At 39.0% G+C, this 12946-nt stretch overlaps 1 protein-coding gene across 1 annotated transcript; it reads left to right on the forward strand.

The window, feature by feature from the left end:
- On the forward strand, positions 238-7412 carry LOC109834485 (protein TIME FOR COFFEE-like). Its single transcript, XM_020402515.1, has 12 exons — positions 238-604; positions 684-1079; positions 1167-1544; positions 1625-1949; positions 2049-2100; positions 2198-2290; positions 2376-2646; positions 2736-2802; positions 2903-2978; positions 3050-3460; positions 4073-6236; positions 6901-7412. The coding sequence occupies exons 1-12, from the start codon at positions 520-522 to the stop codon at positions 6939-6941; spliced, it is 4359 nt and encodes a 1452-aa protein (XP_020258104.1). The 5' UTR covers positions 238-519; the 3' UTR covers positions 6942-7412.

Raw genomic sequence — 12946 nt, forward strand, 5'->3', positions numbered from 1 at the left:
TGAGACCGGGATATTTTAAGAGACGTGGTGGTCCCCGCCACCGGGCCCGGATGATTCGACGGTCAGATCTTCTGCCAGGATGGCAAGATCCATCGCGAACCGTCCGATGGAAAGTAGATCCAACGGTTCGTATTGATTACCTTGGGTTGATCGATGATCCCAGCCGTTTGTCTCGGGCTTAGAGTGGGGTTCGGCGAGTGAAAAACCGATAGAGGATGAGAAGGCAGCAGCAGAAAGAGAAGAGAAAAGCAAGAGAAGAAGAGAAGAGAAGAGAAGAAGGGGGGAGAGAGAGAGAGAGAGATCTAATCTCAAAGAGAGATTTTTCCCCTTTTTGCAGGGTTTGATAGAGATTTCGGTAGGAATTATAACAATCGGCAGATCTGTGCTTCGATTTGTCGGAGAATGGAAGCTGAGAGATGAGTGGAGGAGGAGAGGGACTGATCTAGGGTTTGGTTTGATGAGAGGATTAGAAAGAGGAGAAGATGACGGATAGGAATCGAGAAGCGAGGAGAGCGAACCATGGCGGCCGTCAACGGCGGCGGCGGCGGCGGCAGCATCTCAAGGAGACGGCAGCAGCGGTCGACGAATCTGAGGGATTCGCCTGGTTCGATCTCGATCTCAATTTCTAATTCCAGGTCTTCACGTTTTTATGTCTTTTTAGCTGGTTTTTTGTTTGATTTCAGAAGAGGATGGAGCTGTGGAGACGCAGGAGTCATCGAGACTTCGAGATCGAGGAATGAAGAAGGATCGAGATAGGGATCGAGAGAGATCGAGCAGTCGCAGCAAGAGGAGGCGAGGGGAGAGATTAAGCAGAGGAGAAGATAGCTCTGAGGAAAGTATGGATGATGGTGACGACGAGGAGGAGGACGCATCGGTGGCGGTGAGGTTGCCGGCGGCAAATCCGTCGGCCATTCCGTCGTCATCTTCTTCGATTCAACAGCAAAATCATCATCATAGTCATAATAATAATCATCATCGGAATAGTAGCTTCTCGACGAAGCCGTCGAGGCCTGCAGCAGCATCGTGGAAGGTAGCGGAGGAGGTGATTGGGGTTTCTATACCGAGGAAAGCGAGGACATGTATGAAAGTTTAGAAAAAAAAAATTTCGATCTTTTTTTAGGGGGTTATTAGTTCATGTTTTGTTTTAATTATGTTTGGTGATGCAGCATCTTCGAAAAGGTCACAAGAATGCTGGGTTGCAAATGGAGAGCTGATCAATCGGCAGGCCTCGACTTCTCCGGCCAGGCAAAGCCCTTCATCGAATAGAGCAATCTCTCCATCTTCATCGAACGCTTCACTTCGAAAAAAGAAGATATCGAGTGGGAATAAGCATCGGCCGCCGAAGATGATAAAGTCACCATCTTTTGTTCAAGAGATTGAGATGGAGGTTGCAGAGGTCCTCTTTGGAATGACAAGGCAAACACAGCCGGCGGAGACCAAAGATACCAATGGCTTGAGCACAGACGCGAAATCGAGGGCCTCTTCTCCCAACTCAATCTCTCAGACTCCAGCGGCTTCTACCAATTTGCCTATGGCCACCACTGGTGAGTATAATTGTCACTGTGGTTTTAATTTCAGATCTTGAGTTAATTGTTCATGTGGGATTTTCTTGGTGTCTTCACAGGTCCAAAGAGGAAAAGGCCACGTCTTAAGGTTGAAGATGACAGCTCAACAAGCCCAGCGAGCTCTGTGGCCCTGTCGACGAAGATGGAGTCTGAAATGCCCCAAAAAGCTGAGGATGTTTCTTCACCGAGATTGGAGAAGAAGACTTCGGGACCTTCCGCCATTGAAAACGGTATTGGTTCAAGCGATCCGAAGCGTTCTGTCGAGGCCCAGCAAGATCCGGCGAAGCCCGAAAACTGCAATCAAGTGAAGGAAGAGGTTTCCGTTTTGCCATCTAAGTCAAATGTCAATTCCGAAGAAGCTACAGCAGCAGTAGAAGCCAAAGCGTGAGTTTGAAGATTCTTTATCTTTCTATTTTCATGTTTATCTTGAAATTAAGCTGATTGACGTTGCTTTTCGTGTTCTTTTTTTGGATTAATTTTCAGCCCACCAGCCAATGGAAGCCCTCGAGAAGAGAAGTTCAGAATCGATCTAATGGTGGGATATCCATTCATCTTTCACTATTCTGTATTTCTTGTTTAAATTTTAATTCAATGACAAAGTTCCCACTTTTTTCTGGGTTATAATTTTGCAGGCTCCTCCACTTCCTGAGAAGTCGTCTTCAGAGAGGGATGGCTTATCAGACTTTGCTTCTGATTCCAAATCTACGGGCCCAGAGAAGAAAATGGTGTGCAAGATGAATATCTGCCTATTACTGAGCTTTCAATCACATAATCTTCTGTACTTTTGTTACTTATTTTAAGTTTGTTCAGATGCCTGGATCTGAAATTGAGAATGGAGAAGTGAAGTTAGAGAAAACCTCAAAGCATGAGGGGACTTCTGATCAGCAGAATGCCGGAAATTTCCTGTCTTGGGAACTAGATTTGAAGAAGCAAGGTTCATCAGAGAAGATGCCCACTCTTCAACTCGATCTAGAGAAGCATGATAAAGATGGTCTTAGTATTGGTAGCAATGGCAAACATCAGCAGGTCCCTAAGCAGCAAGCAAAATCTGGGAAACTTGATTCTAAGCAGGAGAAGCCCGGTAAGTTTTCTCGTTTCAATAGAGCCTTGCAAGTGTTTCGTTTTGATCAAATTCAAATGAGATGTGATTGGTTCAAAATTTGTTCCCAGCATTAGCAGCATCTTTGCCTTTGCCTGTGCCAGTTGCTGGTTGGCCCGGTGGTTTTCCTCACTTTGGGTAAGCAATGCAATGATTTCATGTATCTTTTTACCTCCTTACATACTTTTGGGTTTCTATGCATGTTTGAGTGTCTATTGATGTTCATCTCTGCAATCAGGTATATGGGTCAAGTTCCATCCATTCAAGCAGTTGTACCCATGGATGGAGCCTCAGGAGCCGCCAAGCCTTTACAGGTATTTACTTTCTCAATTATATTTTCATGATTTTTTGAGGGGTCTGTTTTTGAATTGGATTTGTCATGCAGCAACCTTTGCCTTTCCCTCAACCACAAAATCGACCAAAGAGATGTGCAACCCACTGCTACATTGCACAGAACATTCACTACCACCAGCAAATTTCTCGCATAAATCCATTCTGGCCATCACCAACAGCTGCTGGTGCTCATCCTCTCTATGGGTCCAAGCAATACAATCTCAATGCAGTGCCAGCATCAGACTCAGCAGCAATCCTTGGTAACCCATTACAGGGAGGATATCCTCCAAGAAGTCTGGCTCCATTGCAAGATAAATCTCCAATGGTAACAATCGCTCCCTCTAAAGAGAAGAGCTCGACTCAAACAATAGCTAACAACTATTTGGAAGCTGCACAGAGGAAGCAGTTCTTGCTTCAGCAACCTCCTCAACCTGGATCTTCTTCAGCAGTCCCAAACATGTTGGTGAGATTCCTACCATAAATTTTTCTTTTGGGTTATTTGCAATTTGGTTCCTAAGATTTACACCTTTTCTAATTATTTGAAGTATCAGAAAAAACCTTGGGGTATCAAAGTGAAAGAGTTGTAAGTGTTGGGATATCAAACTTTAACAGGTCTGAAATTTAGGTTATCTGAGTGTGAAAAAAAACTTATGAGGTGTCAAAGCTAAACAACTTGTAGACTTTAGGCTACTGAAGTGCAAATAACTTTTTTTTTCTATTTAGTCATTGAAAAGTGATATGAAATTAGAGATAAAGTGGAGTTTTACGTTGGCCTTTTAGCCGTTTTCAATTTCTTAGAAGTTTTTTTTCCTTTTTGATTTTCACTTTTTTGCCCTTTTTGATTTTCACTTTTCACAATTCACTTTCAAAAGCACTCCAGGTATACTTGAAGAAAATCCATGACACTTGAGCAGTCACGTCAATTTTTTTTTCTATCTTTTCCAAACAAGACTGGCAAATTGAAGATAATAAGATAAATTAAGTTTGAGAAAGTACTTTTTCATTTGCTTTCCGTTTGTCAAACTCTTGCTTTAACGCTAACAGTCTATTATATCAACCCTGGGTCTATCTACAGCATGCCCCTGCATTCATTTTCCCCATGAATCAGCAACCAGCTGTTGCCCCTAATCGAGCGACGCCAACCTCAAAATCTACTCCTGCAACTACCACCAATGCAGCACCTGCAGCTGCTTCTGCTAGTTCAGCAGCAGCAGCAGCAGGAGGAGGAGGAGGCTCTGGAGCAACTGGGCACTCCTCAGCAACTACCATGAATTTCAACTATGCGGGTTTATCTCAGAATGATGCTCAATATATGGCCATTCTTCAGAACAATGCATACCCATTTCCTATAGCTGCACCTCCAGCTTATAGAGGAGCAAGTCCAGCACAAGGCATGCCTTTCTTCAACGGGCCTTTCTACTCACCGCATATGGTTCCTTCTCAGCAGCAGCAACAGCAGCTAATCCAACAACTTCAGCAGCAGCATCAACAACAGCATCAACATCAGCAGCAGCAGCAGCAGCAGCAGCAGCTTAGGCAACAGCAACAGCAACAGCAGGGGAACCCGAGCACATCAAGTGGTTCATCATCCTCTCATAAACAAGCACAAAAGTCACAGAGGGTGCCCGGAAGTGGAGCTTCTGCTGCTTCCAACTCCAATACTATGCATTTACGAGATTCAAAGGACAACCCATCAACAGAAGATAGTAACAAGGCTTCACAAGCTCAGAAAAGCCTATATGGTCAAAACTTTGTCATGCCTCCGAATTTTGCCCTGGTCTCTGGTGGGAGTCATAGTGAAAACAAACAGGCTGGAGCTCATCAGCAGCATCTTCAAGCTATGAAGGTGGAGCTCACCCCGTCTCAGGCTCAGGCGTATGCCATGTCCTTTGCGTCTTTCGGTGGATCCAGTGCCGGAGCTGTTCCCAGTTTTGATATCTCAGCCATCGTTCAGAATCCTGCGCTGATACAAACCCTTCCAGATTTAGCAAAGCATGGGTTTCAAATTCCGGCAGCCGCCGCCGCCACCACTGCCGCTCAGCACAAAAAGGGTCATAATGAAGATGGGAAATCTGGAGGGGATTCCGGGACTCCAATTGCAAATGCAGTTACTGAGGGGAAAAACGCCACATCTGCTACTGTTGGGGATGGAAAGAATGGTGGTCAGCAGCACTCACTTAGCTTTGCGAGACCTGATAGTGAACCCACAGTACCTAATTTCACGAGCATCCTCGGTAGTGGCAATCACCTGATTCTTAATGGTGGCCGGCCATTGATTCCACCTCCAAGTTCTGCTCCCTCGTCAACCTCAGCTCCATCTGCTAGTGTTCCTCCAAGTTCTCAACAGCAGCAGCAGCAGCAGCAGCAAATGATTCAGTTTCAGAAGCAGCAGCAGCAAAGAATGATACAACTACAGCAGCAGCTTCATCAACATCAGCAACTACAGATACAACAGCAACAGAACTCATCTCGTGCTGTAAAATCTTCTACTGCCAATACGACGACAACTGCTAATGTCAGTTCACCCTCCATGGCTGCTAGATTCCCTCAAGGTTCACTAACCGGGTTCCCTCCATCTGTTCACTCTCCTCAGTGGAAAGCTTCAACCAGAGCAGCATCAACCTCTGCCTCTGCCTCCTCTGCAACGTCATCATCCTCATCGGCAAAGAACCAAACCCCTCAACAACAACAAATTCAGCAGCCTCACCTCACTCCAAACCCTCACCAAACCCAGATATCATTTGGTGTCACTTCATCCAAAAGCAACAACTCTGTAACAGGCAATAGTGGGAGCCCACGGGCATCTCCAAGCTCGAAGCCTGGACAACAACCCACATTGCCCTTACAGCAGCAGCAAGCTAAGAATTCACCCATTACCACCAATACAAACAACAGGAGCATAACATCAATCCTTGGCCATCCGCACAGCAACAAACTTAGTCCTCATCAGCCTCAGAAACAGCCACAACTTTTCTTCAACCCGTACAACATCCAAGCCCAAACCTCTCAGCCCTCCAAGGCCGGATATCACCAGCAACATCAACATCAACAGAACTCGAGCGGCTCAGGGATGCTTTCACTTTCCTCATCTTCCCCAACATCGGACCCCACGAAGGCATCAGCCAAGGGATTGATGACATCCATGGCTCCTCATCCTCTTATGGCTACTAATTTCCCCTATAGTAATGCAATGTCATCATCAGTTTCGGTCAAGCCTGAGCAGAAGCAGTCTATAACTGGTAATGATCGCTTCAGTCTCTCTCTTCAACTTGCTCGTGTTTAGATTCTAAAACAAGTATTTCCTTACTGAACCGACTTTAAATTAGGATGGCAATACGAATACATTTTAACAATCTAATGAATAGAAGAACCACATGTAAATGAGTTATGATAGTAATCAACCGTTTTGACCAATTCTATGGTAAAACCTTTGATTGAAATTCCCAAAATACCCTTAAAGCATGGGGGAAATTGACTAAATTTAGTTAAAGAAGCCATGTCATGTGGGCGTGTTTTTTAAAGGCATCTTTTTTGAGGATTTCAATCGAAATAACACCCGTGAGCTGTTAAGGGGGTCGATTGCGACCGGTACCTGTAGCTTCTGTATTAAACCTGTAGTTTCTGTATTAATATTGAACTTTAGTGGAGGCTTTCGTGGTTTTGCCCTATTTTAAAGGCTGTTTCTATTAAGAAAAAACCCAAAAAAAAAAATTTTGTCTCTGTAGAAGCAGTATACAGTGAAAGTATAGTGAAAGGAGACGTTGGTGACGCCTGACGTCATTAATGGTGTGGAGTTCTCTTTCTCCCTGTATGATATGGAGTTCTTCTCTCTATAGAACTTTTTGTTCATTATTATAGCTGCGGTGCAAAAATTGAAGTGTCTGGGTTTCTGGTTTCTTGCAGGAAATGACAATCTGCACGCTTGGAAGGCTGAGAAGAGATGACACCTGAGTTTGATGATTTGACCATGGCCCGCAAACCGGCCAGAGGAAGAAGAGGCAGGAAGGAGCGGAGGAAGAGGAAGAAGAAGACCCAGTCCTCAAATTTTGCAGTGAAGGAACAAGGCCACCCCTCCTCCTCTAAACACCCGTGCGGCGCGCGCCCACTAACCCGCCTCTCGAAAGAAAGGAAGGGGAAGGAAAGGTGTGAATTGGCGGGTGGTGGACCACGAGGTCGATGAATGGGACCCACGTACCTTTTGGTTTTGGATATTAATTTATTATTATTTATGTGGGGAAAAAAAATATAGATGGGCTCAGCTGACCTGTGACCAATGTGTAGAAAATAAACATGGAATGGGAAAAAATGCACTGTTTTAATCTTTTTTTTTTTAATTCATGGGGACATTCTGTAGATCAAAGCGCCAACCGCCATTGTTATTGCTATATTATCGAGGGACCGGTGAAGTTGTTATTGCTATGGGTGTCACTAGGGGCACAACCACACCCATTTTCTCATTTGTTACGGTGCATTGGGTCCTATAAGAGATTTAAAATTTTAAAATTCCATATGAGATATGGTGTACTATAATAAATGAGAAAGTGAGTGTGGTTGAGATTGTGGCGGGGAGTATGCTCCTATCATTTTTCTATTATTATATTACCGTTTGGGCACGTGGGAATTGTTGCAATTTTAAAAGGGTGGGTGACAGACGTTGCGTGGAGATAGATTGAATGAGAGGCATCTCTTTCTTCTCTCTGGTTAAAAGGCTGAGAATGGCTATACGTAGAAAAACTGCCTGCTTTCCTTTATCTTGGATTAGATTCATCGGGTGTTATCCTTTTTAATTTATTTATTCATTTATTGCGAATCCTGAAGTTCTAGAAGATGCCCTGATTGTAGATGGCTCCTCACGACTCACGTAGGGGTGGAATTTGTGAACCAACCTGCTGATTCGACCCGATCCTACCCGTTGTAAATGGGTACATATCACTTGTCATAATCAAGTCGACATGAAAGGCACATTTGTTAATTGGGTCATAAACCAGATTAACCCCTGTTTAATTTTAACCCAATTATCGTTAAACCCTTTAACATTTAAAATTTATAAAATCACACCCATAAACTATCAATATTTATAGAACCTATAAATTTATAAATTACGTACACCACTATAAAAAATTTGCAATTTGCAGAGAACACCTTTAGAAGTTCAAAAATTAAAACAACATCCTCAAAAGTTCAAAATGTACCAAAGATCATAAAAATACAAAAACTCACAAAACAATACAAAAATGTATAAATGAAAAACAAGACAATGAAAATTTTAAAACTTGCAAAAAAGCCCTAAAATTTTTAAAAATTACAAAGCACTCTCAAAAAGTTGAATTTATGAAAACACAGCTCAAAAACATCAAAACCTACAAAAAGTAGAAAAATCTGAAACTTATAAGTAATACCATGAAAATTTTGTAGAAAACACCCAATTAGTTTCAAAAGCTGCAAAAAACACCCTAAATAAGTCAACTTTTACAAAATCACACCCCTGAAAGATCAAAATCTATAAATAGGTATATAATCTATAACTTATAAATAGCACCATGAAAATTTTGAAATTTGCAAGAAGAAACACCCTAATAGTTTCAAAAGTTGCAAAAAACACCTAAAATAAGTCCAAAATTTAAAAAGTGAAAAATTGTAACTTATGACCAATGAAAAATTTATACTTTATAAATTACAAAACCCACTGAAAATTTTGAGTTTTGCAAAAAAAAAACAACAACACCCTAAACGTTTAAAAAATTGCAAAATACATGGTTAGAAGTCAAACTTTTACAGAAACATGCCCCAAAAACATTAGATCCTACAAAAACTACAAAATCAATAAGTTTTAAGGAGCACCATGATTTTTTTTGAAATTTATAGAAAACACCCTAAACATTGGAAAATTGTAAACTTATAAATAGTACAAAATCTATAACCTGCAAGTAGCAATGAATTTTTTTTTGAAATTTGCAGCAAACACCCTCAAAGTTTTAAAATCACAAAATACACACTGGAAAGTCAAACTTTATAGAAATGCATGCCAGAAATATGAAAACTTACAAACAATATAAAACCTAGAGCTTATTTAAAGCAATGTGAATTTTTTGATATTTGTAAAAAACACTTTAAAAGCTTTAAAAATTATAATAAAACATTCTAAAAAAATTTTAAATTTAAAAAATAACTGAAAGTTTAAAACTTACACATGATATTAAGTTTATAAATTAGAAAAAGTCCATTGAGAAAATGATATTTCCAGAAAACACCCTAGACTTTGTTAAATTTACAAAATACACACTCAAAATTCAAATTTAACAAAAAACACCCTAAATATATCTAAACAGTAACAAAACTTATGAATGATAAATAGGACCATAAAAACTTTGACCATTGACTCTATGTTAAGTACATGAAAATTATAAGATAATTAAATGGATCACTTGGGTCGGTGAGTAACTCGTTTAATAAACAGGTTGAACCAATTATTTGATGTGTCAAGTCGGGTCGATATTATGTGGATTTGATCAAAATTTATATGAGTTGGGTCGGGTTGGGTCAACCCATTTGCCACACCTACGCACGAGCAACCTAGTAGTTGGGTCTCCAACCTCAAGCTTAAAAGGTTAATGCTCAATTTGTATGACATGTCTATATCTGATTTTAAATTATTAGATATTGCATGTGCTATTTGCTTGGATCTGTATTGTGAAAGGGAGCCCTATCATTAGGATTTACTTGGTCGATATTAAGTCAATGGTCCTACGCTTTTTGCGCAAATTAATTAGGAAAAAAAAAAGATTTGGTCGTGTGATTGTCTGATTGAGGGGTGTTCTTATTTGTAATTCACAATTATTGTTGCATTAAGTATAAGCTTTTTATTCTATCTATTTAGTGTATTTGTTGTGTGATGGTTGATATGACCTTGTTTTCTGCAAAAACTATGTACCAGCTGTTAATAAATTTTTTGAAATATGAAGTTAAAGACAATAAATAGTGTTGTGATTAGGAGTGAAAAGAAAAGGTTTGTATTATATCCATTAAAATACAGATATGATTATTAACTAGCTATGTCCAATAGAAACCGTTACAGCTACAAATGTGTAGTGAATATCAAGATCCGTATTCGCATTGTTTTGACGATAAATTACCAACTGTTAAAACCACATTCTTGGGCCGACACATGTCTCGTTCCTTGTCTAATCAAATATGATCAGAGTCCAGTCAACCCGAGCAGCTTCTATCGCCGGCCCGTTAAGCCAAAACTTGCATGACTGACTAAAAAAGCGTACTTATCGGCCTACCCCCCAGATCGACCATATAAGTACTCACACTCGACCTACCACTTTAGGCTGACAACTTGCATGGCCGACTAAAAATACGGTGTTTGTCGGCCCTCAACCAGATGACTAAAGAGGTGGTAGTTTCCTCGAACCCCTCGCCAACAACCGATGTCCCTCGCAGTAGCTGCTCTGATAAAGTCATCATTGCTTTAGCCCTCATAATCTTTATGACTCATTAGACCCAGTCACCATAACGATAGAAGAACACAATTAGAGGCTTCTCCAAGAACTAGAGGTGCTGGACGAGTTGAGACTAAAAGCTCAACAATGAATTAAGATGCATCAATCTTGAATATCAAGATCCTTCAACAAGAGTAAAAAAATGATCCATTAAAGGAGACTTGGTCTTAGCTGTTTGTCAATACATGGTCATGACACACAAGACCAAAGGAAAGTTTCAACACAAATGGAAAGTTCTATTTGTAGTAGAGACAATCTACTCAAATGGAGGCATACTGACTGATTGATCCAAATGGTAATTGGCTTATTGCGCCGATCTATGAGAAATTTCTCAAGAAATATTATCCTTGAATTGAGTGTTCTCATATACTTGCAGAGTTATTGGTCACATTTAATTTTTTTTACCTTTGATCAATTAGAGGAAGGTGACATGCAGGTATATGAGAACACTCAATTCAAGTGTTGGCCTACGCATGTTTATAAATCAACACTTCATAGGTCGACTGATGAACCTCATCGATCGACTGATAGGCTTGTTTGGTTGACTGAGAATGATCGGTCGACTGAGCAGAAACCTTTTAACAATTACAGAGCAGTTTATCGGTCGACTGATGAACAGTGTCGGTCGACTTAAACGTGCACAACCCAGTTTTGAACAAAAAAATCTGATTTTCAAAGAGAGTTTAAAAATAGCAAATAAATTATGAAACTTGGGAAAATGTTTGTCCACATGAAATTAAACATGTTAGAAAAAAGAATTTTTCAAATTGTATTTCCCATTTGAGAAAACTCATGTATTTTGCAAATTGTTCAAGAATACGAAATCATCAAAACTTAATGTTTGATGAAATTATTCCAAATAAGTTTTGAAACACTTTTCAATAGATTAATAGACTTGAGGAAAGATATAAATTAGTGTAAATAAGTCTTTAATCCATAAACACATTATTTTCTAAAATAAAGATGATAAATATGAAACAAGTAAATATCTATATAAATATAACTATTTGTTTCATATTTATACGATTAAACTTGAAAGCTATAAAACAAAAATGTGTATGTGTGTATTATTTGAGCTTTTAAGTATAAACATACAAGTATAACAACTAAACTAGAAACTATATACCCAAGCTAAAAAAATCTTCATTGAACTCGATCTTGGTAGTGAGGATGAAGCACGATATAGTCTTTGACTGGAAATACAAATGACTTCATTCCTATATCCGCCAACCTCTTTTAGATATCATCGTGAAGGTACAATCCAACCAACCTTCAACGGAGGATCTTTGTGTAGAATACCTAACAAGCAAATACAAACACTTGACAAACAATGTTAGGAATTGTCTGTTAATCACCAAAACTAGATTAGATAGTAGGCTCATAAACATGAGACCTAGCAATCTCCCTCTTTTTGATGATGACGAATAATCTACACAAAAAGTATATAAATATGCATGATACCAAATGAATATATACTTTATAATCCTCATGCATAAAACCAATAGGAAACAAAAGCAAGATATACTCACAAATACTTGTTTCTCCCTATTTATCAATATCAAAATGGGAAAACAATAAGAGATAAGAGAGCATAAGCTCCCCTATCAAAAAGCATGGGTGGGTATAAAACAAATATAGGGAAAAAGCTCCCCCTATCAAAATGCCTCATAACATGTATCAATGGAAATGATACAACAAATAAAGGACTCAAGATGATATATTCTTTAAGACATCAATATGTGAGTATGAAAAAATATCATAAAAAAAATATCATGACAACTCACATTCAAAAAGACAGAAAGAACACATATAGATATATTATTATGACATTGGTGTCTTAATACATAGATTTTAAAACAAATCTTTAACAAAAATTAATGCATAAAACAACTTAATTAAAGTTAAAAAATAATAGTATAAACAAATATCCAAAGACAATAAAATGATGATCCAAACATCAACCGAAAATATTCATGAAAGATATTCCAAGAAGGAAAATTATGAAAATCCATGAATAAATCATAATATCAAATAAAATTCATGAATTAATTTATGAAAATTCATGAAAGAAAATTCATAAAAGTTCATGAAAATCCATAAATTCATGAAATGATTTAAAATCCAAACGTAGGCCAAAAATTTATGCAAACATCAATTATTGAAGGTGATAAGAAGTGATCAAGCAAATATTTGAATCAAATGATAAGAATGCTCAAATCACCTCTTATAAAACAATCTCTTGGTAAAGAGGTTAGGTAAAGATGTCCACTAATAGAGATTCTCAATCAATATAAACAATGAACACATTTTTCTTATCTACATGATCATATAAAAAATAATGTCGAAATATTTACGTGTTTCATCTGCAAAGATGAAAAATAAGTGTATGCTTTGGATAAAACACATAGATCAATTAAATTATTTTTGACAAGAAAACTAGAAAG

Source organism: Asparagus officinalis, chromosome 3, assembly GCF_001876935.1.
Source record: "Asparagus officinalis chromosome 3, Aspof.V1, whole genome shotgun sequence".
Lineage (NCBI taxonomy): Eukaryota > Viridiplantae > Streptophyta > Magnoliopsida > Asparagales > Asparagaceae > Asparagus > Asparagus officinalis.